This window comes from Morchella sextelata, assembly GCF_020137385.1.
Source record: "Morchella sextelata strain SCLS chromosome Unknown scls_23, whole genome shotgun sequence".
NCBI classification, from domain to species: domain Eukaryota; kingdom Fungi; phylum Ascomycota; class Pezizomycetes; order Pezizales; family Morchellaceae; genus Morchella; species Morchella sextelata.
In genome coordinates this window covers 790770-815125 of record NW_025408638.1, presented here as the reverse complement: position 1 = coordinate 815125, position 24356 = coordinate 790770, and the positions used below count along the sequence as shown (strand labels likewise).

The 24356-nt window shown below is 52.1% G+C and overlaps 5 protein-coding genes across 5 annotated transcripts; 2 read left to right on the top strand and 3 right to left on the bottom strand.

The window, feature by feature from the left end:
• Positions 1 to 1797: 1797 nt before the first annotated feature.
• H6S33_007450 (uncharacterized protein) lies at positions 1798 to 3584 on the bottom strand (the record flags this gene model as incomplete). Its single annotated transcript, XM_044838800.1, has 4 exons — positions 1798 to 1898; positions 1953 to 2091; positions 2155 to 3435; positions 3582 to 3584. 4 exons carry the CDS (start codon positions 3582 to 3584, stop codon positions 1798 to 1800), a joined length of 1524 nt encoding a protein of 507 aa, XP_044688986.1.
• Positions 3585 to 6945: 3361 nt separating this feature from the next.
• On the top strand, positions 6946 to 11105 carry H6S33_007449 (uncharacterized protein; the record flags this gene model as incomplete). The annotated part of the gene is made up of 9 exons (XM_044838799.1): positions 6946 to 7430; positions 7482 to 7901; positions 7991 to 9372; positions 9443 to 9731; positions 9799 to 9881; positions 10246 to 10292; positions 10408 to 10531; positions 10619 to 10864; positions 10996 to 11105. 9 exons carry the CDS (start codon positions 6946 to 6948, stop codon positions 11103 to 11105), a joined length of 3186 nt encoding a protein of 1061 aa, XP_044688985.1.
• Positions 11106 to 11908: 803 nt separating this feature from the next.
• Positions 11909 to 13586, top strand: H6S33_007448 (uncharacterized protein; the record flags this gene model as incomplete). Its single annotated transcript, XM_044838798.1, has 5 exons — positions 11909 to 12058; positions 12133 to 12965; positions 13053 to 13261; positions 13352 to 13500; positions 13560 to 13586. 5 exons carry the CDS (start codon positions 11909 to 11911, stop codon positions 13584 to 13586), a joined length of 1368 nt encoding a protein of 455 aa, XP_044688984.1.
• Positions 13587 to 13936: 350 nt separating this feature from the next.
• H6S33_007447 (uncharacterized protein) lies at positions 13937 to 19555 on the bottom strand (the record flags this gene model as incomplete). The annotated part of the gene is made up of 10 exons (XM_044838797.1): positions 13937 to 14085; positions 14157 to 14271; positions 14321 to 14406; positions 14460 to 15899; positions 15958 to 18810; positions 18859 to 19014; positions 19068 to 19116; positions 19176 to 19300; positions 19357 to 19417; positions 19478 to 19555. 10 exons carry the CDS (start codon positions 19553 to 19555, stop codon positions 13937 to 13939), a joined length of 5112 nt encoding a protein of 1703 aa, XP_044688983.1.
• A 2722-nt stretch (positions 19556 to 22277) lies between these two features.
• H6S33_007446 (uncharacterized protein) lies at positions 22278 to 23907 on the bottom strand (the record flags this gene model as incomplete). The annotated part of the gene is made up of 8 exons (XM_044838796.1): positions 22278 to 22583; positions 22648 to 22842; positions 22914 to 23122; positions 23178 to 23296; positions 23354 to 23433; positions 23499 to 23530; positions 23583 to 23632; positions 23702 to 23907. 8 exons carry the CDS (start codon positions 23905 to 23907, stop codon positions 22278 to 22280), a joined length of 1197 nt encoding a protein of 398 aa, XP_044688982.1.
• Positions 23908 to 24356: the final 449 nt, after the last annotated feature.

Below are 24356 nucleotides of genomic sequence, written 5' to 3'. Positions count from 1 at the left end.
CCGCCCTAGCGCCCCACAAAGCGGTCCCAACTGAGACACCCCTCTCCCCCACCATCCTTTCTTTCCCTCGCCTTCCACTACCCCGCCATCCCCTACGTCATACCTACCGCGCAATCACAGCATATCACTCGGCCACCAACATGCACCCCCAAAAAAAAGCACCGGGGTCCGTGCGCGTGTTTGAGCCCTACAGTCACTCACGGGGTGAAGGCGGATCCTGTCTGATGGCGGTCAGGGATTTGAGGCCAATAACAGAGTTAACTTTGGGACGCCAAGGGGAAATTACTGCAAACACAACCATCAGACAGGATCCGCCGTCACTAGGTGAGCGACTGTACAAGAGGCCACCCGCCGCCCCAACCTTTGCGCGCAGTGTTGCCGTGGGCTGGGGACAAACTAGATGTATGAACCCCCCCCCTTGGCTTTCACTTCCAACCACCTCGACCGGCCGGCCGCCACATCACATCTCTGCAGAGTGCAGTGAGATGTGGGTGCCTATTTGGGGATTCAGCCTCCCAGCGTACGGCCTCGCTCTCCCTTCCGTGTTGCCTGCATTATTGGTTGTTCCCTGCGCTTCCTTGCCAGTCTGGGCTCAGGCAAGTCAAGGGGGAGGGAGTGCATATGTAGCAATCTGCAGTTAGTTCTACTCATGCGAGAAGTGGAAGAAGCTCGATAGACAGGATTCTCGAAAACCATGAACGTAGATATTACTTAGTAAAATGGGGGGGGGGGTTCCTGTATAGTGTATAGTGGGCTATCTCATCAGTTGTACGTACAAGATGGATGGAATCATTAACGTGGTTGGGTTTTTGGTATACGGCTCGTGGTACACAAACATCAGACGACATGAAAATATCAAAGGCAAATAAAAACGGACGATGATGCAGTTGGAGGAGGAGGGGCAAACTTCGGCCAAATTTGGCGGCCAGAGGAGTTTGTAATATATCACACATGGGCGCACACGATCAGGTATTAGAACCGGTGGCCCTGATAAATAATGTGGAGGAGATAGATATGAAACAAAAAGAAAAAAGCAGATGAGGCCTATGAAAAACTGCCCGGGAAAGTAGCCCCAAACCCAGAATCTAACAGACTATTAGTACCAGTGAGACTTAAAACCGCGCCTCACCCGAAACCAGTCTTGCTCGACGCAATTGCCCAATCGACAATCAGAGACTATCATACCCTTTTTACCCTCCCAAACAAATACAACTCGTTCAACGCGCCTACCAGAGAAATTGAATAGGGACAAGGAATAAAAAGACAAAAACGACCAAAACAACCTTGAATAAACCCTGGCGCGAACGATCACACCGAATCGAAAGAAAGAAAGAAAAAAATAGAAAAAGTGTAAAAAAAAAACCACAGAATGATACAACACCTAAGAAATACAAAGGAGACAACACGTACACAAACAGAGCAACAGAAACACCGAAGAAAAAGCCTATCAACGGTACATTTGTTTCCCATCTGCTAACTTAACACCTTAACCGTAAGTTTTTTTCCCACGACGATAATATGACGTATTGAACAATTCCGCCATCAGCCCATCCTTAACCATCAAATCAAAATAAACGGCTTCCTTTTCTCGTATCATTCGTTATTACTCCCCCACCCATTTCCATGCGACGTATATGATTTCCAAGGTTCGCCTCTGGCAAGGGGTATATCAAGGCCCGTTCTGGAAAAAAAAAATGAAGGTCGGTCGTCGCCAGCCGATTAAAATATGTAAAAGAGTGAATTGAATTTATGATGCATGGTAGGAATGGGATTGTAAAAAATGGAGATGTTGATTGATCACCGGGACTCTTCCTCAGACTCAACAGGCTCCGGAGCAGAGACATCAATACCGTGAGCCTTCGCATTCTTCTTGGCCCACTGGCGAGCATGCATGGAAGCTGGAGAGAGAAGTTAGTTTGAGAACATCAAGAAGTGTGATGGATGTAACTTACCCTTCATGAATTTCTTACTGGCATACTTCTTGAAGAACGCCTCATGCTTGACGGGGCGAGCAAGATAATCAATCATAAGGTGGAAGACAGGCATGATCTGATCCTCAGTGTAATCAGAGTAGTGAATCAAATCGGCATCCTAATTGGTAACATATGTTAGCATTGATTATAATAATAAGAGCGTAAGAGTAAGAAGACATACCCAAGGTCCACGCTCAAGCATCATCCTGGACAAGTACATAGCAGCAGCTGCGACGTGACTTGGCAAGAATTCCATGAACCTATGGTCCAACAAGCTAATCTCCATAAGGTACTTGGCGACAGTCCTGGTCTGGAAGTCGTACTGGTCTGCCTTGGAGATACGTCTCAGGAAATTCATAGGATTAGGATAAGAGAGGTTGTAATCAAGAGTTGAAAGAACAAAACGTTCAGCGCGCAAGATCTCCTCTTCAGTGAATCCGTCATCGGCAACGTGACGGAAGTACTGAACGTGAGGGGAGAAAACCTCCTCGTACTTAGCGGCAATGAACATAGCGGTGACACCAACCAACTGGAGCTTGTCCAACTTAACAACCTTGCTGCTCAAGAAACGATCGACAATGTTGACAGCAAGAAACAAGGTTTCAGGCAAAAGGCGGAAGCGAGTATGAACCTCAATGAGCCAATCAATAAGAATTCCACGCATTTTCCACTTAAGCTCATCTTGATGGTCCATGTAATCAGGGTTTGGCTGAGTGGCTGGCTCAATTTCACGAAGATAGTCAAAAATTTCACTAACATACTCAGAAACCATCAATGGATCATCAGCATCCTCATCGTCGAGATCATTGTGAGGAGGACGAGGAGCAGGCTCCTTGGTGCGGATCTTCTTAGAGGCATGAACAACTGGCTCGGCCTCCTTGGCATCAACCTTAACTTTAAGCTCAACAGCGGCAACGGCCTTGACGGTGGTGGCAGCTGCAGCGGTGGTGGTGGTTGTAACCGAAGACGCGTCTTTTTCCTCAACAACGACTTCCTTCTTGGCCTTAGCAGCAGCGGCAGCAGCGGTGGTGGTCCTCTTCCTGCTCTTCGCCATAACCCCAGATCCATTGTTTGTTCTCTTAACCTCTTCCTCCTTCCCAGTATTCTTGATTGGTGCAGCTTTGGCGGTACGTGTAGTTTTGGTGACCCCATTGGTAGCCGCAGCCTTAGTTGTCAGGGCAATCTTGCCAGAAATTTTCTTTCCTCCAACCTTCTTGCTCTCCTCAACTGCTCCACCATCAGCCTTCACGACGTTACTGACATCTCCCAAGGCGGCACGCTTTCGGTTGTTTTGGGCGGCAGTTGTGGTGGTTGTGGACAACTTCGAGGTAGTCAACTTGGTGGAGGCAGCATCTGTAGAAAGGGCGGCGGCCTTAGCCCGGGTTAGACGGGTTGTTGTAGTAGCCTTGTTCTCATCATTGGCCTCGATGTTGCTCGCTGAGCGAACGCGGGCGGCTCGACGCTAAAGAACAAGTATTAAAGTTAGCAACGCGGCTGAAAAAAAAACGGTAAAGTAAAAAAAAATAAAAAATTGCAAAGTAAAAAAAATTCGCGTTTTCTCGCGTTCATGGGATTGAAAAAAATTGTGGGGGAATAAAGTTTACTCACCATATTATGTTTGGTTGGTGGTGGTGGTGTTGAATAAAAAAAAACCCGATATGAACCGGGTTTAAAAGGTGGCGATGAAAAGGGGTATCGTTAAAAAAAGTTTCGACTTGGCGATGTTTCTGCTTAGTTCCGAATGCACGGTATTTAGCGGGTACCTAATGCCAAATACGTCAGTGAATATTCATCAGATGCGTTATCGATGACAAGAGGTTTGGGGACGCCGTAAAAAAAACGTGCAGACAACCGATTGGACAAGCAGACTGGACTGCCAGCAGCAGGGGGAAATACTAACCGACCTGTCGAATGATTGTTGCTGGAAGGGCGTGTCTTGACAAGCCTCGAGTTATAACGCAGACTGTGTGGACTCGGGATGAGAAAAACCCCAGGACGAAAACACGAGAAACGTGCTAAGCAAAAGGGAACGAGACGTGATTAAACGTGCTAAAGCAATCACGAAAGGAGAGGCGTGAAGAATGGATGGGGAGAGATGGAAGAAGGTTGGGTGTCGGAGAGAAGAAGGGAAAGGAAGGAGGAAGAGGATGGGTAGAAGAAGGGTGTGTATGTGTTGTGTTTGTGTGTTGTTGTGAGAACGGGGGGGTGGAGAGGAGGGATGGGATGGGAGAGTCGGCTGTAGGAAGAGGTTTAGCACCTAAGGCATGCTGGTTTTGGTTTTTTTTGCGTGCCAACTTGCCAAGGGATAACCTTTTTGTTGAAACAGTAAGGACTAAAGGAACACCCCGACCGCCCGCAGCTCGCAAGCCCCTCCGCCTGAGTAGCTAGACATTGAGCGGAACAGTAGCAGCGGAAATAAATTTATTTGCCTTCTCAAACACCCGCACAATTGAACCCCCGAGAAACTATCGGTTCTCTACAGTAATCATCACTCCCTCAATGGCTCAAATAACGTCCTTAAACACGTTCATGTCACGTACACCTGACACCGCTCTTCCTGTAAACAGGATAAGCGCGTGGGGTTGGTTTCCACAGCAACACACGACCGCGAAGAAGAACGGTCACCGGTGGTAAATATTATTATGGCAGCCTTGATGTCCGGCCGGCTCAGCCGCCCTCTCCCTCCTCCAGATAGCCCACCCAGTAGACTGTAGATTCTGGGGGCAAAAACAAAAGACAGAAACATGTCTCCCGGCAGAAGACGTCACTTACCATCCAATCGGTAATGTGCTGTCGCGAAAGTTTCGCCATCAGTGCCCATCTCTCGTTCTGGCTGGCGTCCCCCCCCCCCCCCCCCCATCTCGTCCGATTCCCGATTTGGGTCCCCGCAAATAAACAACGAGCAAGCATTGACCCTCCACTCTAGAGTACAACCCCCAGGCATAACGAGGGTTGGATGGTTCTGTCAAGTGTGAATAGGCAAAAAGAAAAAAAAAAAGTACATAGATGATCGCATTCAAGGTTGAGAGGTATCAAACTAACCTGATACATGATGGGGAGGGAGGTTGGACATTCAGAATTTCCCCTCACCTTCACCCCTCTCTTGAGGTTTCCTTTCTACCTGCAGTGCAGTTGCAGCTTGGAGGTACCTAGCCTCCGAGATGCTACTGACTGGAAGGACTCATCAATCGACATGACTCTATCGAACCCTTCCTGGAAAGCTCAGCCGCAGCAGGACGTGTATGTATGTATGCTCAGAAAAAACCACGGAATCGAAACAGCATTTGTTCATAAGCTGTGAACGAATGTCGAGACGGTCTTTTAAATGCCCCGGCCATCCATTGGTTCTATATAACCAAACAAACAGTGGCCGGTGGGATCACAGGTCAATTACTCGTTGTTCGAGCTTCCCAACCACCTATTACTGATTGGGCCATTGGGGGGAGGGTGTTTAGAGCTCCAGGTATTAATACGATTGGGGATTAACGGTTTCCATCAACAGCTCATGGGAAGCTTAATATAATGCACATCTCCGCCCACGGTACCGGAACACCTCTTTTTTTTTTTGTTTCCTGTCCCACGCAAACGCTCTGACTCTTTTTTTTTTTTTTTTTTGTTTCTCTGCTGTTCTCCCATCGATTCCCCAAAACCCATTCTTGTTGGACTGACTGACCTCATATTTCTCGATGGGCAACGTCACAGCACACCTACGTGCTCCATAACAGGCAGGTAACGCTGCATACATGCCCTCAAGGAAAGATAAAATTGCTCAGCACTCTACACTTCCTACCTAACAGTAAGCTTGGTGGAATCCGGTCTAGCTCCCGAACCCTAGATTACTCTAGACCGGCCAATCCATCGAGAGGAACATTTGCAATTGGGCTGCTGGCACAAATCGGGAGGAGTCCGGATCGTGGGAATCATTCCAGCTAGGAGAAATAGAAAGGAATTCCTCGAGTGAAATTAGGTTTTTTTCCATGAGGAATGACCGTCTCTGGGGAAAAAGGCATAAGGAATCCATCATGCTCCCCCGCAACGTAGGCCCGGGCTCATGTCTAGAGCTAAAGAGAAGATGAAACCAACGCGTCAAAATAGGAAATCAGGTCGGAAATAGCCATACTCAATTTTATTTTTATGCAATGAGGGGGCGGGGTAATAACGCCTCAGGCTTTCTTTTCTATCGTTTTCTTATCACTCGGAGATTTCAGAAGGGTCAAAACGCGAGCTCAAGGCGTCCGTGGCATGTTCGTTTTCCATACATACATACATGTTACCCTAAACAGAAACAGATTGTTAGAGAGCGTACAACTGCCTGAGTATGTACAGTACATATTCTTAATAAACAAACAAACAAAAGCGCTGTCCGTGTGTGCTGGATCTAGCAAGCAGTCAATAATATCTGGAAGCACTCACTCTTTAACCAGGTTACTGGCAAATCGGGCCCCCACCCACCCTCCCTCCCTGTACCACTTGATCTGTGTCTGTAGTGTGTTTATGCGGCCATGCCGCCATTGGTCCGCACTCCGCAGCACACCTGGAGTTAGAGTATTGAGAGACTTGGCGCCAAGGGGATGGATGGACGGATGGCATGGGAGAGCAACCTGCCTGAGGTTTCACGAAATGGAAATTTCGTTTCTGACTGGACGTTGCACTCCATTGCAAGACTGACTTCAACAGTGGAATCCTCACGAGCGCTCGCACTCTGGGCTTCACGCGGATATTGGATACGGATCTACTACTACATATGACCGCATCAGCATGCGTCTCTATATCCTCTCAATTGCCATAATCACCTCGAGCTCGCCCCCACCGATCTAGGCAACGCAACTTCATCTCAAGATTTCTAACCTCTTTAGATCTCCAACTAAACCTCCAACCAAACCCTCCGCCAACATATCTGAAATTCTACAAAAACATTATCCACACAACCTATTAACACAGCTAGTCAACATCCCACCCCACCTCACTCGCCATGTCCACCCCGACAACCACCACGCCCCCCCTCCACGTCCACCTCGACGCCCTCACCCTCGAGCGCGAACAGCGCCCCTACCGCGCCACCACCTCCGTCTACCACCGCACCCCGCGCTCCTACCGCTCCACGCACTCCGGCCTGCACTCCTCGCAAGCGCGCACGCCCACCACGCACTCCCCGCGCGCCTCCGTCTCCACCCTGCAGCTCCAGCACCTGCTCGAGAAGCTCGAAATGGACCAATACAACACCTACGGCGTCGAGGAGCTGCGCGACGGCTTCTTCGACGCCTCCTTCTACCGCCCCATCAAGCAGCAGCAGGACGCCGACGACCCGCCATGCCCGTCGTCGCTCTCCGCCCACCGCACAACAGCGGCCCAGTGGGTGCGGTCCCAGATTGCAGACGCAAAGGACGCTGCGAAGCTAGTCTTCACGACGCGCAAGGGCGTGGCGCTGGGGAAGAGCTTCCTGGCCTACTTTGCGGCGTATGTCTTATGTCTCGTGCCCACGACCCGGGCCTGGCTGGGGCCCTACAGCTACTGGATCCTCATCGCGGCACTCTTCAACCACCCCGGGCGTACCCTCGGCGCACAGATCGAGGGGACCGTGTCCTGCGCCGTCGGCGGCGCCCTCGGGCTCGCTGTCGGTGCACTGGCGCTCGAGGTCGCGGCGTCGAGCGAGGCGGGGTACGGCGGCGTGCTGACCGTGTTCATCGCCGTGTTCATCGGCGTCGCCAGCTGGATCCGGTGCTCGCTGGTGCGCGTGTACCAGGCGATGATGAGCGCGGGGCTGGCGTTCTTCTTCTTGGTGCTGGTGGACGTGCGCACGGTTGCGGCGCGCGGGGCGTGGGACCGCGGGAGGGTGGGGGAGTGGGGCGTGCCGTGGGCCGTCGGGCTGGCGCTGTGTGCGGTTGTGAATGTGGTGGTTGCGCCGGAGGCGGGCGGGAAGGCTGTTGCGTATGTTTTTCTATATCTTCTCTCCATGTACATCTACAATCTACTACTTTGCTTTCCTGTGCTGATGATGGTGATGTTTTGCGTGCTAGAACCGCACTGCACAAAGCGCTGCTCTCGGCGCTGGACGGGCTCGTGCTGCAGCGCGCATACTCGCCCGCCACGCACCGCCACATGTCGCTGCAGCTCGTCAACCTCTCGGAGGCCGTGCGCGACATGCGCAGCGAGCTCATCCTGTCGCCGCTCGCGCCGGCCGACGCCCTGCAGCTGCGGAACCTGCTGCAGGCCGTGATCCGCGACATCATGGCCATCAAGCCCGACGCCAGCCTCTTCGACACGCCCGCCCCCGCGCCCGCTAAGACGCCAGACCAGGAAGACGACGCGGTGATCATTGACCTTTCCCCTACCACCGCCGCCGGCGCAGCTGCTGCAGCCACCGCCGACAACGACAACGACAACGACAACGACAACGACAACGACTCGCTCGCCTCCTCGACCGCCGCCCACCTCACGCTGGTCCGCAGCATCATGGCAGCGCCCACGCAAGCGCTCCTCGCCGCCTCCGCCTCCGTCCTCAAAAGCTGCGACAGCACGCTCATGACACTCCTGCACCACCGCGAGCTCCTCCGCCACCCCACCACCACCACCACCACCCACACCCTCACAACCACGCACACAGCCTTCACCGCCGCCCTGCGCGCATTCGACGCCGCCGACACGCGCCTGATGGAGCACCCGGACCTGCCCAGCTCCTACGCGGCGCACCCGGACCTCGTGAGCCTCTTCCTGTTCATCCACCCCGTGCGCCAGGCCGCCGAGTCCATCCTCCCGCTTGTCACCAAGGTGCTGGCCCTCGAGCGCGGCTGCAACCGCAAGCGCGTCTATCTCCCCGACTACCCGCTCGCGCAGGCGCTCTACCGCGCGTCGCCGCAGGTGCGCCATGACCGCGGGGGGCTGACGGCGGGGTACTACTTTAAGAGTAAGCAGCGCATCGACGAGGCCATGGCGCGGTACCACTCGCTGCCGTTTACGCCGAGCCCGGATATCCTCTCGAAGACCACCGACTCCGACTCCGACCCCGACCCCGACCCCACGACCACGACCACGACCACGACGCACCCGGGCACCACGGCGGAGCACGAGACGACGCGCTTCAAGGCGTGGCGGGTGGTTCATCGGCTGCAGCAGTTTGAGAGCCGCTTCGCGGTGAAGGTGGTGCTGGTGACGGGGCTGCTGAGCGTGCCGGCGTGGGCGGCCGCGAGTAGGGGCTGGTATGTGGCCAACGAGAGCTGGTGGAGCGTGGTGGCCGCGTGGTTCATGATGCACCCGCGCGTCGGCGGGAGCGCGCGGGATCTGGTGGCGAGGAGCGTGGCGGCGGCGGTGGGCGCGGTGTGTGGTGGGGTGGCGGTGGGGGCGGGCGGGGGGAATCCCGTGGTGGTGGGGGCGTTTATGGCCGTGTTTATGGCGGCGTGCAGTAAGCTGCCCTCTTCCGGTGTTTGTGTTTGTGTGTGTGTGGCGGGCGAGGGTCGAGGCTGATTGCGCAGTCTTCCGGTTCACGGCGAGCTCGCACCCGCGCTCGGGGCTGATGGGGTGCGTGGCCTTCTCGGTCGTCTCGGTGAGCGCTTACGCGGCCGCGGACGCCACGGGCACGGGCACGGCGGCGGGGTCGGCGCGCATTGCGTGGACGCGCGGGGCGGCGCTGATTGTGGGCATTGTGAGCGCCGTCGTGGTCAACTGGGTCATCTGGCCGTTTGTGGCGCGGCATGAGCTGCGGAAGAGCCTGTCGTTTATGATGCTGAATCTGGGCATCTCGTATCGCGGCGTTGTTGCGAGGTTTGTGTTTGTGCGGGGATGGCGGGGAGGGAGGGCGGGGATGGGAGAGGGCTAATGAGAACTGCAGGTACATTTACTACGACGCCGACTCGGCGCCCACCAAGGAGGATCTGGAGCGCTCGGAGATGCAGGAGGCGCGGTTGAGGGAAGGTACGCATGCGCATCCATCCTTTCCGCCCTTTCGATTCGTTCCGCCCTGCTTCGAATTGCCTTCCTCGCATCCTTCCTCACCTCAATTCCTCACTTCACTTTCCCCCCCTCCTGTCTGAGAGCTGAAGCAACACTTTTTTTTCTTCTCTTTCTTTCACCTTCCCTACATAACACACATGTGCACATAAACTTTGCTTTTTCCCCCACCAAATTCTTTCCTTGCTGCAGCTCCCGTCGATCGCGGGCGCCATCCATTGGCTGTCTTGCCGAATCGGGGGTGCACCAAGTCTTGTTTGCTGTCTGTCTTGTCTGTCTATCCGGGGGGGGGCCCTACCTAACCATTCACGTTTTTTTGTCTCCCCAGGATTCGTCCGCATGCGCGAGCTGCTGGAAATGACCAGACACGAGATAGTAAGTGCACATCCATCACATCTCTGATCCACCCACCCACCCACCCAACGTCTGTCTGGGGAGGAGCCCTGCAGCTAGCACCAGATTGACCGTAGCTTACGCCTTCCCTTCGCAGCGCCTACGCGGGCCCTTCAACACAGCGCCCTACAGCGCCGCCATGGACAGCTGCGAGCGCTTCCTCGAACACATCGTCGAAGTGCGCCAATCATCCCTCTTCTTCCAGCCCTTCCTCTACGGCGGTTTGTCCCCCCCCCCCCCATTCCTTCCCTTCCCCCCCAATCCTCAGTGGAACCACGTCCCCCCTAACTCTCCCCCCTCCCTGGTAGGCACCGACGAGTTCACCCGCAAAATGCTGTCGGTGCGGCGCGACGCCGTGGCGAGCATCCTGATGAACCTGTACATCCTTGCGGGCGCGCTGCGCGCGAAGCGGCCCGTGCCCATGTACCTGCCGTCGGCGGCGGCGGCGCGGAAGCGCCTGCTGGAGCGCATGGCGGAGATTGAGGAGGAGGATGAGGCGCTGGCGGAGGTGCGGCCGCGGCCGGAGGGGTCGCGGAGGTGGGCGGATGTGTATCGTGAGTACCGTAATGATTCTTTTTTGAGTGTGTTAGGGGCGGGGAGAGGGGGGGGGGGGCGCGGCGGGGGCCTAGGGAGAGGGGTGAGTGGGGAGAAGGGGGCTAACTGGGGGGGGGTTGGGTGTGTGTAGAGTACGCCTATTCGTCCGCGCTCACGGACATCGTCGAGCAGTTGGAGCTGCTGCAGCGGTACACTAAGGCGATTGCGGGGGAAATGGCGCTGGATTTTCCAGACTGGTAGGATTGGCTGGGCTAGGTACTCTAGTTTGGTTTGGTTTGGGGGGGAAGGGGAGGGGAGGGGAGGGGAGTGGAGTGGTGGGCGGGGTGGAGAGCCTAGGCCCTAGGGGCGATCCATTGGATAGACACATGTAGCTTTTCATATATATCCGACATACATACAGTAACTCACTTTTTTTATTTTATTTTTTTATTTTTTTATTTTTTTCATTAGCTTATGTAGCTTAGCTTAGCTTAGCTTCCCCAGCTAGGGCTGCAGAGCAGCAGCACACAATAAAACAGCTAGCTGGTCATGTGCTTTCCGTGCAGCCATTATTTCTTCCGGATTATTCCCCCGCAATCCATTGGCCCCATGCACGATTGCTTGTCCTGCTTCTTGCTTCCTGCCTCCTGCCTGTCCATGCACGTCACAGCACAGACCAACAAACTGCTCTCTCTCTCGACAGCTTGAAAGAATCATCCCACAGCGCAGTCACAACACCCCCCCCCCCCACATGGGAACTTTAGAGTTAGGGTTCGAGATGGCGATGCATCCGTCCATTTTCCGCTGTCCGCCTAAACCAATTAACCCTAACCCACAACACGTACCGAGTGAGAATCCATGATGGTAACGAGCACCCCCTGACGTTTGCGGCTCTGTTGACTAAGGGCGCGATATGAGATTTAAAAAAAAAAAAAAAGCTTATCAACGGCAACCCCACCATTGGAGCCCCACTAACCAAACCAAACCACACCGAAGAAGCAGCACAGAAGAAAGGAAGGAAGAAAGAAAGAAAGAAAGAAAGAAAGAAGCAGCAGCAGCGCAGAATGTCGATACCAATCCCCCTGAGCGACGACGAGCCGATCGAGTGCCTGATCCACTTTGCGCAGATCCACGAGACATTTCGAAAGGCGGAGATTGACGCGCTGGCGGTGCTGCATGGCATTGAGGTTGTGTGGACGGGGTATAGCGACGATGTGTGTATACCTCTCTCTCTCTCCCTCCTCTACAAGCTCTCTCTATAGTGCAATTTGCTAATATATGACCCCAGAGCCCCTACGCAACCCTCCTCCTCCCCTCGCGCGCCTCCGCGCGCACCCTCGTCTCCCGCAGCATCCTGACAAAGTCCCTCTACGAGCTCTGGGCCACCGCCCCCACCCTGCCCTCCCTCCACGACACCATCCGCCAGCGCACTTCGCACCTGTGGCCCGCCCTCTCCGCGCACCCCTTCAAATTCACCATCGAAACCTACAACGCCTCCCACACCGCCGCCGCCCAACTCGCCCTCATCAACACCTTCTCCTACCTCCCCCTCACGGGCCCCATCTCCCTCCACAACCCCACCACAACATTCACCCTCCTCGAGTCCTACGCCCCCCGCGCCCCCACACCGCACACCCTCCACTTCGGCGTCCGCCTATCCGCCGGCGCCCGCAACCTCCCCGACACCTACGACCTCAAGAAGCGCACCTACATCGGCACAACCAGCATGGACGCCGCCCTCTCGCTCATCACCGCCAACCTCGCCCTCGCCGCGCCGGGCAAGCTCGTCTACGACCCCTTCGCCGGCACCGGCTCGTTCATTGTCGCCGCCGCCGCCTTCGGCGCCTCCACGTGGGGGAGCGACATTGACGGGCGCCAGATCCGCGGAAAGCCAGCCGGCCCGGGCGTGAGGGATAATTTCGTCCAGTATGGGCTGGTGGGCGGCTATGTGGATGGGTTTGTGAGCGACTTGACCAACAGCCCGGTTGCGGCGAGGAGGTTTCTGGATGCGGTTGTGTGTGATCCGCCGTATGGCGTGCGCGAGGGGCTGAAGGTGCTGGGATCGCGGGATCGCGAGAAGGGGCGGGAGGCGGTGGTGCGGGATGGGGTGTTGAGGCACCTGTATGCACATATTCCCCCCCCCCCCCCCCCCCCAACAACACAAAAAAAACTCCTTTTCTAAACTAACGCAGAGCCCACACCAAACAGGCAGCCAGACTACGTGCCCCCCAAGCGGCCATACAGCTTCACGGCCATGCTCGGCGACATCCTCGCCTTCTCGGCCGCGCGCCTGGTCGACGGCGGGCGCCTGTGCTTCTGGATGCCGACGGCCAACGAGGACTTTGTCGAGGGCATTGACATCCCGACGCATCCGCAGATGGAGCTCGTGTGTGTGTGTGTGCAGGTGTTTAATAAGTGTATGCTCGCTCACCGTTCCTCCCCATTTTTTTTTTCTTTCTGGCTCTTGTGGTGTGAGGTGCTGAGTAGGTGTGGGGGGGGGGGCACAGGGTCGCGGAGGCTATTAACGTATTCGCGGAAACCCGGGAATGAGGGTCTGGAGGGCGTGGCGCCGGTGAAGGAGACTCGGGAGGAAGGTGCTGCGGAGGGGGCGCCGAGGAAGGCGACGGCTGATGAGTTGAATAATTTTAGGAAGAAGGTAATGATCGCTTTCACCAGTTTTTCCTGCATGTATGCTAACGCACCATGCCATTCTAGTATTTCGAGGGCTTCCGGCCTTCGTGAAAGAGGGTTTAGAGAGAGAAAAGAGGATTATGCACAAAACAAGAATAGCAGTAATATTTATATATTTAGATATGTGTGTGTGTTTTTATGACTGTCTTTTGATTTTGATTCTGCAATTCTAGCGTAACGTGGCATCTACAACACCCCCCCCCCCCCCCCCAACTCCCCTCATCCCCCCTCTCTGCCCCGAACTACTTCACAGCTGCTCCCGTCCAGATTTCAGATATAGATTCCTCAGATGCCCAGACGTCTGTCTACAACTCTAACAAGCCAACGAGAACGAAAGAAAAAAACCAAGCCCCCTAACCAACCTCCCCCCCCCTATAACTAAACCAACTAAACTAAACCGGCTAACAAACACCAAACGCCATCCCCATCTCATTCAGCGCCCTCGACAGCCACGTGAGGAGCTCCTGGTCGCCCTGCGCGACCGCAATGCACTGCGAGATGAGCGGAAACAGCGTGAACAGGTGCTGCTTCGTCGACGGCGGCAGGTGGGCTAGAGTATTTGTTAGCTTAGCTTAGCTGGCGGTGTGGTGTGGTGTGTCGTGGGGAGGACGTGCTACTTACATTCTTTTGAGATGGATTTCGAGCTGGACTCAAGGTTGACTAGGCGCTTGAGGACGTAGAGCATCTCTTTGCGCTGGACGACGGGCTGCGGCATCCGCCCCCGTAGTGGTTGGTCCTAGTTTTGTTAGTTCCAAAAGTCATTTGATAGTCAGGGAAGTTCATACAGAGATGTAGTGCTGCAATACTAGCCCGGCTCTTAGCACTAGGAAAGGTGCGGCGGCGGCAGCAAGTCGTTGCAACTCAGGCGAATCTAGCGTCACAAGTTAGCACCTCGTTGACCAAACTAACGGCAGGAACCCTTACCATCACTTCCAATCTTGGAAAGCTCAAATAGCTCGTCGAGACAGACGTAGCTCATCCTGACCCTTCTCTCTAGAACCAACTCGCTCGTGATACCGCGCCGCCGTCTCTTCAGCCCCTCTAGCGCCCCTCCATCCATATCAAGGTCGCCAATGCCATATAGAAGTGAGCTCCTGACGACGCTTCTTACATACTCATTAACCACTTTATCTGGAACCACCGACCTCCCTAGCCGCGGCACAACTAATTCTCTAAGTTGCTTAAAGGAGCTAATATCGAAATCCTCATCCATTTGTAGCGTCACCTCACCGACACCGCTGGTCGTGTCCGCCGAGACAACAGAGCCAATGATCTGTATCACTAGCTCCCACACCTTCTCCTCGGCAATCTCCAGCGAATCCATAGCCGCCAGTGCGCGGGTCAAGATCCTTAACACGACTGTAGTCGCGGGTATCCACTGACTAGGCCGCTTAACTGAGCTCGTTGTTTGCGGTGCGAAATTGTATTTGAGGCTAATAGGCACACCTAGCGCCTCCAGAACGCTCTTTAGGGCGCCGCTAGAATATATCTCTCGGTTCTCAATGTGCTGCAATGTTACCGTCTCAATGATCTTCATACTCTGGGTCGCCAGCGCAATATAGGTGGGGATGCGCACGCCCTTCTTGTCGATACCTGCATGTAGGTTGGTGTCGTATGCGACTGTACTGAACTCTGATATCTGCTTCAGAACCAAGCTGGGCACGTCCGGAATGTCGGTTCGTAGTAGTTGCACGACCTCGAGGATGACGGCTTGCAGGGGCGTGAGGATGTCAATATCTTGGAAGTATGAGGGCGCATCGGGGAAGATGATGCACTCTCGCATTATAGCGAGTGTACGGCCTGCCATCTCTGCGTCGAGAGTAGGCTCGAGAAGCCGGTAAAGGGGCTTAAAGGAGTCCACATATGCTGTCAGAGTCTCTTGGATACCTGTGCGGGAGGTCTCGACGTTTCCTTCAACGAGCTTGATGCCCTGGCCGCTCCACATGCGCCAGACATCTTCGCGGTTTGCTTGGTCTAGTTTCTCGGGCTGAGAGACTTTCTCAAGGACATGCTTGAGCACTGTAAAGACATTTGTGTTGACCTCAAAGCTCCGCCGGGAGAGGAGATTCTCGAGGTAGTGGATGAAAACGCTCCAAGTGTTTCGGAACTCGGATTGCTGCGCAAAGATATCAAAGTAGTTTGAGTACAATGTTCCAATTCCGCTGAGGACGAGATTGATTGTATCGTCCCATTGCTTGAATTCACTCGTTTTTGCTTTGACGCCAACGTCAGAGCCAGTGGGTGCTGGTGCTGGATTGATCCCCATCATCTTGAAGACCACAATCTTCAGGCAAGAGCTCCACGCCTGCGGACCAAGTTGATGCCCGTAGGTATCGAATATTCTGAATAGCGTTTGTATTGAGCCTACGCATCTCATCAGCGTTTAGCTCTCAATCAAAAACTGGAAAAAACGATCACTCACCGTTCCGTACTTCTGCTCTCCGGTCACCACTCACCCCCGTCAGCCTCAGCAACAGCAACATCCACAACGCACTATGGCTATCTCCCTCTCCCTTTTCCACAATCTCCAGTAAATCCTCTTCCTTCTCCGCCCTGCCCACAGAGCCCCCTTCAGCACCCCCGCCCTTCGTCTGCAAATAATCACTCACGTTCCAGAAAAACGTTATCGTCGTTAGTGATATATTCAGATCATCCTTCTGGCTACAAAACGCAAACAGCGCATCAATAAGCACAAGCACACAGCTCGTCGGCAGATTTGCCAGAAAGTCGCTACAGATGAGCTCCAGCGAGCTGAAAGAGCCCCGAATAAGCTTTGGACTCTTTGTGCTTTTGGCTCCTTCCTGCTGCGCATCTTCCACTGGCAGGGCCGCATCCCGCCGCCATACTATGCTAGAATCAAATACGCCCGTGATTATCTCAAACACAATCTCCCATCCAGCGATCAGACTCTGTCCCGAATGCTCAAGTATCGCGTTTAACGCTTCCAAGCCCATCCGCACAATCTCTGCCTCTGTGGCTCTGACTCCTCCGTCTGGTGCCACACCCTCACCGCCTCGGACACCCTCTCTCAACGCCGTTAGAATCCTCCTCTGTACCTCTGCTACGTTCTCTGTGCTCTCTAGCCCAACCGTCTTTGCCGCTGCGACTACAACCTCGTTCAGTACCTCTGCGGCCTTCATACGAATTGGGTTTCCGCGGTCCCTGCTCCCAGCTACAGTAGCAAGATGGGTCGCAAGAAGGTCCCAACCTGTGCTTGCGGGATTGGGGCCAATGAGACGTGACATATTTATCATTGCCAGCTCGCCGAGCTTTGCAAGCGCAAAGGCGTTATCTGTGACCACAGCCTGAGACGAAAAGGACGACACACTCCCGATCCTTTTGTGGCCGCCAGGAAAGGCCGGAGAGCGGGGCTTCTCCACACTTGCCCGACCGCCTGATTCGCTCTCGCCGTCACTAAGTTTACACATTGCAGCAAGAATGGCCATAAACGCATCATCGGGAAAGTCACGAGTTGACTCGAACATTTTCCCTGCTGCGAGTTCAACGGCAGCGAGTTCAGGACCGACATTTGTCATGAGGGTTCCCTGGTGCTCAGCCTTCATTGAGTCGGTTCTTGATAACCCTCCTCCTGGTGCCGAGAGTGATATCTGTCGCCCATTTTTCCTCGAAGAAGCAAAGAGAACATAATCTGCACCCTGGAGGGTTTCAAGGAGGATACTCCAGCTTTTTTCCAAGGTTGGACCGAGGGCAATACCAAGGTTTAGCAATGCACGGAGACATAGCAAGTTCCGGCTATTAAGTCCAACTGCTGTCTCTTCCCTTAGACCAGGACTAGGAGCTCCACGTTCAGCATCAACACTGAGTAAACCCTTGGATCCAGCAGTACTGCTACCGCTACCGTCAACGTTGGCAGAAATAACATTACTCGGAACTGCTGCCTTGCCCAGCGTTGTCAGGAATGCATCTCTCGGCGTCGTAAGTCGCAGTAACCCAGCCACATGCGTAAATTTCTGAAAGCTCCTTACGAGCCCATGGTAAAACTCATTATCTAAAGTCGCATACAAAAAGGTAGAGCACGCTGCCAGGACTGCTGGCCAACAAGCCTCCATTATCGCAGCAGAAATCGTAATTTCCGCGGCCAAAGGATGGTTCTCAAGTGTGAGTGGGTTAATGGGGATTCGGTGCACTCTTGGGGCTGGCTTGCGTTTTAGAACCGCACCCTTTGTCGCCGTCGGGCTGGGAGTCCTCGGTGATTCGGCTGCTTCACTATCGCTCCCGGGGGCTACCACGAGAGACACAGTTCCAGTCCGAAGCATGCCTCGACCCCGCCGTTTGGAACCTCCGCTTTTACTTTCGCCGCCGGGAATAGTGAGTGGAAGGATAAACTTTGCAAGCCCCTCGCAGAATAGGTTGACACAAGTCAAACCGAGACAATAGACATAACTCTCTGGCATAGCGGGTGGCTCACTTTTATCAAGTTGATCAATACACGGGACCCTAACTAAACTCCACTGTGTACTCAATCCCGCAACCTGGACTTCCCCAAGCCCAACTGCACCACCGATAATTCCAGCAACTCCACCCGCTTCTAATGCAGCTTGCTCGGAGGAAAGGTCTTTGAGTGCCTGTGCACCAACTGGAACTGTGGATTGTGAACCCAGGCCTATGATGCTAGGCCGTTCAGTTGCAAGACGCGTGAGCGCGCCCATCAATTCTTTCATGATGGGTTTGCGCCCCTCCACAGCATCATAAGTGGCGAATATTTTACGGACAAGGGTAGGCTCTGAGCAGATTCCACGGAAGACTTCCATACAGAGGGCACGTTTCCAAGGTGCACTAGCGTCAGGGTCTAGCATCTGCGTGAGAAGGTTCAACGCGTCCTCGCATTCAAGACTGAGAATACTAAGATGTCTTCTTAGAAGAATATAAAGTACCCTAGTGATTCTTACTGTTGTTGGGAAGTTGAGCCTATCGGCTAAAGAACGAATGATGAGTGGTGAAACTCTTGTCTTCAGAACATATGCCTGTTCTGGGTGCGTTAGGAAAATGTCCGGATGGTTGGTAAGAACTGATTCTATAAGTTCTAGTCCGAAGGGCTGTGGAAGAACATTGAAACGGAGAAATTGAGGACGATGGCCTTCTGTGAGGAGGCAAAGATCATAAAAGACACGATATGCATCAAATGCTGCAGGACGGAGAGGTATAAGGCCATCATCGCAAGGTGCCTCGCCAACAGTGTGAATATCGGTTTCTGTTAAACGCTCATCTTCTGAGACTACTTTATCGAATATGGAAATTACGATCTGGGATAGTGCTGGGAGGTGTCAGCAATATCATCTTCAGACTGTGCGAGATAACATACTTGCGGCGGCAGTATTATTAACAACGCCCATCTTACTCCCTTGAAGAATCGAGCATATTAGCAGTGCTTCTCCAAGGAGATTTCCATTCAGGTCTTCCGCATAGTTTTGCAATAGCGGTGGTAGCGCTTGTAGAATCTTGAGCTGGATCTCGACACCTGTAGCCCGGTTAACTCTATCCTCTACTAGTGAGCCTTCAACTGTTTCGTACCCAGATTCGCAGCTTCTCTGAACGCTTCCAAAACTTCTCGCAATCTCGACTACAGGAAAAGTAAGCATTAACGGCTCTACTTTCACAATCCGGAAAAGTGGGCAGCACCTTTGCAAGAGCTCTTGAAAGAATCAATCGCTGTAGACACACCACCCCGATGGTACTGAACTTCGCATTCCGAGTGCCACAGGCGATCAAGAACGGCGACAGAAATCCCGGTTTCGTAGATAGCTCTATAGCACACTATCAGCTCCAACAAAGAGACACCTCCGGGCTTGCGTTGAAATACCGGCAGCTACCTCAGCTAAGGGACTCAGCGACTTTAGATCCGACAACGATTTCTCCGCAGCCTACCACCTGTCAGTATCATCTATTCCCGAGCTCGGAAGTGTACTGTAGCATTATCGCACATGTCTCAGATCCGAATTCTTCCGTTTCGCCTCTTGCACTAGGTTTGTGAGCTCGTTGGTGAGAAACTGAGCGGTCATTCTGAAAACCCGTCGCTCAAACAGCTCCCGTGGTGGACGCTCTATTAGGTTGTGATTAGGTAACTATCGCTCTGCGTGGTAATTCGACTCTCCTAACGAGATTGAGGTGATTTAATTGTTTCGTCGCGCGTGGCCTTTCAAGTTTGAAGCTTTAGGTCGTCATCGTGCGAGCCGCGTGGGTGTGATCTGCACGCTGTCCTAACCGTTTGTGGGTGGGACAGGTACCGGGTGTGCACGTTAAATACCGAGAAGCCTTGAAGGATTGGTTGATTTTGTATTGGAACCGCCCATGGTAACCAAAAGCAGCCAATGAATTTTGGCCTTGGCCTCAAAATTTATATGGTGGAAAAAAATACCGAGACGTTTTATCTATCTTCACTTAAAAATTCAAATATTTTCCTAAAAATACAAAAAAATAACCACTGAATAGCCCTTGCTCACAGGTTCACCTGAGTACTGATTCGAAGTTATCAAAGAAGTTTTGGTGAAGTTCGAAAAGAACAGGAGTAGAAAAGAGGTTGAGGAGGCTGCGTTGCAAAAGCTGCAGGGCAGACTGTCCAAATACCTGCTTGGATGCCAAGTGTCATTTTAATTATATCAGCCCAATCAGATTCCTTTACAAACCCTCACTTTTTAAAATTCCCCAAAAAGGGGTTCTCAGTACTTACCCTCAACCCCCGGTACATGCAGGGATCAACGGGCCTGTTACCAGATTGGTGATATCAACCTCAACTACAAGCACTTAAATAGGATGCTGTGCTCGATATATTATTGAGACTTATGAAGGTCATTGCTAGCTCCCAGCATTGAAGAGTAGCCACCAGGCTCTGCTGCACTTACTTTAGGGATAGCATATGCTAATGCCGATATTATATTAACGTTATTCCATGCAACAAGTACATGTACAGCGGTAGGTAATAAGTGATGGAACGCCCTGAGGTACAGTTATACCTGCAAACACCGTATGTTGGTGGCGTTTTACCTAAAACAGGTATCACTGTGTCTCAGGCCGTTCCATCACTTATTACCTACCGCTGTACTTAGAACATCATGAAGTACTTTGTATGTACTCTACGCAGGGCAGATAATGCAATAAGGACCTGAAAATGCGGGCTGAAAGCAGGGACTCAATTTGGTGTAGCTTTTTATTTGAATTAGAGGTTGCTATTATAAAAAGTTATTTCTAGGTTCTTCTTGCCTACTCCGAGTACGTATTCGGTTCGATTATACACATAAATACATATGTACTCATGCGTGATTCAGGTAACTATATAGGCGTACACAAGTAGTGAAGAACACAATCGGTTTTCGTTCAATACTGCGGCTTTGTAATGGGCCTTCTTATGGGTGTACTGAGTATAAATATGAAATAAATACTTAGAGGGGAGATAGAATGCTTTTATTAAGAGCACTAGAGAAAAATTTGTAAGACCAGTGAGATTATCCTTTTGAATTAAAGTATCGGTGGGTGGTTGACAGGTTTCCAGTATAATATCTCTTGGCGTTAGTTCCTAAAGAACCATCTATAATCTATGTATTTTCGGACACCGGAAAAACTTTCTAATGAGTGAGTTGAAGCACACCAAGACTGCATATCTAGTTAGTTAGACACCATGTATTTGATCTTCGACCATCAAAAGCCCTGGAATCAAGCTTGAGGTGTGAGTACGATACTATTCATATTATGATTACACTACTTTTTGTTCTTTTTGAATTTTTATGTGTGGACCAATGACTACATGTACATGTAACTTAATAGCTTTTATTGGCATAGGCGCAGGAGAAAGTCATACATCCTCTTTTATCAGTCCTGATCTACATAGTAAGCCAAACCTAACAAACGTTGAACGGCCCAAAGCCCAAGGAAATTCAACACCCAGACGTAAATAGAAGTGTAGAGGCGTTGTATAGTTTTATTGTACGGGCCTCACATATAAAGACATCACTATCTATCCCATCGTCCGTCAGTGAAATGCTGACCCCCCAGAAAAAAGCAAGTTTTGTGTGGCTCTACTAACAGATCTTGTTATCTCTCTTATCAAATAATAGATCTCCCACACAAATTTAATTCCTCTATTATAGGGGGGTCAGCATTGACGGGCCATGGAATAGCTACGCGCGTGTAATCAAGTAAAGTACGCACGTTGCTTCAATTTTCCACTCTATCGACATGTCCTTTACCACTGCCCATTTCTTCGGATAGGCTGCGCCGACGATTAGTCGCAGGCATACTCATATTCGGGTAACGAGCTTTGTGTAAGTAATACTAGCTGCTATTCGGAGGTTTCCTACGTTAGGAGGAGGTGCGTCGAGTGATATTTCGTGATGGAACTACAAGTATTCATGGTTTGGTCTCTAAAACCAAGAGATCAAAATCTAGCACATGCTACTTAGTACAAGGTAACATGATAGAGGTTGCGTTGGTGTGTAATCGACAAGAAGAAAAGAATGGGGTGCGTGCGGGTTAGTTAGGGTTACATGTAGTTAGGGTATCTTATCGCACATCTGTGGTATCGGATAATACAATAGGCAGGATCGACTAGTACTTTGACAAGGTAAGTGTATCCATTACGACACCTCACCCCGACCTCAGTTCCTTCTTTGATTCCTATATTGTGTTCACAAGAGCAGCTCAACACCTCCCAAGACAGGAGACCACGTCTCCAAAAAGTACAACCAATCTTTTACCATAAATTCACATAACTAGTCGCTCCTACACTATCTACGCATCTGACCAAATACTCTTCGCCAGCTCCACAACCAGCTGCATCTTCTTCTTCATATCATCTTTTGTGACAAGGTTCCCCTCCATATGACTCGCAAACCCGCACTGCGGGCTCACACATATCCTCTGGAGCGCCTCCTCCTTGCTCTCGGCTTTTCCAGCTGCCATTGTCTCCGCCGCCGAGTAGACCCTCTTCTTCATCTCCTCGAGATCCTCCAATTGCGGGAACTTACTCGTAATCAGGCCCAGTACGATGGTTTTGTTTGTGGGGAGATGCTTTAGGGGCTCAAATGTTCCCGCGCGCTATTAAGAGGTCAGTATGGCGGTGCAGATGGGGAGTGGATATTGGGGTGGGTCTGTAGTATACCTCAGTGTCGTATTCAAGGTAGTACACATCCACGTTGATCTCATTGAAGAGCTTAGTAGCAATCGCATCATACCCGCCCTCCGAGAAATGCACACTATGTCTAAAGTTCCCTCGGCACAGATGCAGGCCAACCGTCATATCCGGCAGCTTCGTCGCACGGTCCCGGAGACAGTTGTTATACAGCCTGATATAGCTCTACTCAACCCACAACCATCAGCAATCTCCCCTAGTTATCCTCAAAGAAAAGACACGTAGGAGGAACCTACATCAAACAGTGCCTCGGGGTCCTCGCCCTCAGCCTTCATTGCATCTAGCATTGGCTGCGCGCAAAAGTACGCCAACAGCGGGTCATCGAACTGGATGTTTCTGCAACCCGCCTCGTAGAGGATCTCTAGCTCTGTGCGGTATGCGACTGCGATGTCGTTGAAGTGCTCTTCGTTGTTGGCATAGATGGATTTGTCGTAGGCATTTTCGCCTTTGGGACGTTAGTAAATCTACTTAGAGTAGTGGGGGGGCGGAAGGAAAGACACCATGGCGTAAGTGGTACCACTCTGGGGCCGCGAGGGCGAGCTTAATGTTCTTTACTTCTGAGGGCTCAACTAGGGCTTTAAGGGCCTCGAATTGAGGAAGGTAGCCAGATTTGACATGTCTATTACGGATAAGTCAGCGTTGGTTTATTGGTGATACTAGGGGAGTATTTGCGTACTTTATTTTACCAGTACAGAGAGTTGTAGAGGCGGGTTTCATTCCTTTGAGGAGAAAAGCGCTAACGTCTGGGACGTACATCTAATGGTGGGTATCGATGTTAGTCCAGATATAATATAATTTGGAGAATTTATGCAGATATCTACCTTGAAGATCTCCCTCGGTGGTTCCGCAACATCTACACCACAATCAATATATTTATCAATTCCTTGGTTGAACAGAGTACCTACAAGTAAACCCTTCCAAATGGTCAAAGAACCCGTCGAAAAACATATGACGTCTACATATCATATCTCGTCAGCCCGCACTTTCAATTACTATAAACGAAACAGTACGTTCATCCACTAACCTATACTCTCCGTCCGAGATTCCCTTCAACCCCACCTCCTTCTGCAGCTTTACAACCTCCTCGATAGCTTTATCCTCAACCGTCTTAAGCTCCTCCGGCGAGAGCTCCTTCTTCTCGAAGGCCATCCGCGCCTTCAGCAGCTCTTCGGGCCTAAGCAGAGAGCCCAGATGCTCAGCACGAAACGGGGGGTTCAGTTTAAAGCTCATTTTCGTTAGAGGGGAGAATATATCAATGCAATTGTAATCGAAGCTGTCTAGCTGTTGAATAAAGAGAGGTTGGATACCAACGAGAGGAGGAGAAAATGTGCTTTTATATACCCTCTCCCATAGTGGGGCATACCGAAGATCCTCCCGGATCTCGCTTGCCGAAGCGGGGATCATGTCCTCACTGGATAGCCCCGTGGGCCATTAATAACCTTACAAAGGGCTTGAAATCCCCACGCATATGGCTGTCAAAGCATATGATAATATGCCAAGCCTGCGCTAGAGCTGCCGAAAAGCTTGGTTTAGGGCATCAAGTGCGGTGCTTTCTCTTCACGTGATAGCGTGTGGTGAGGAAGGTAGAGTACACGTAGGTATTTGCTCCACAGTTGCTGCTCTATCTCCGACATACTCTATCTAGAAGATGCTCTGGCATCGCTTAAGCGGACTTTGGG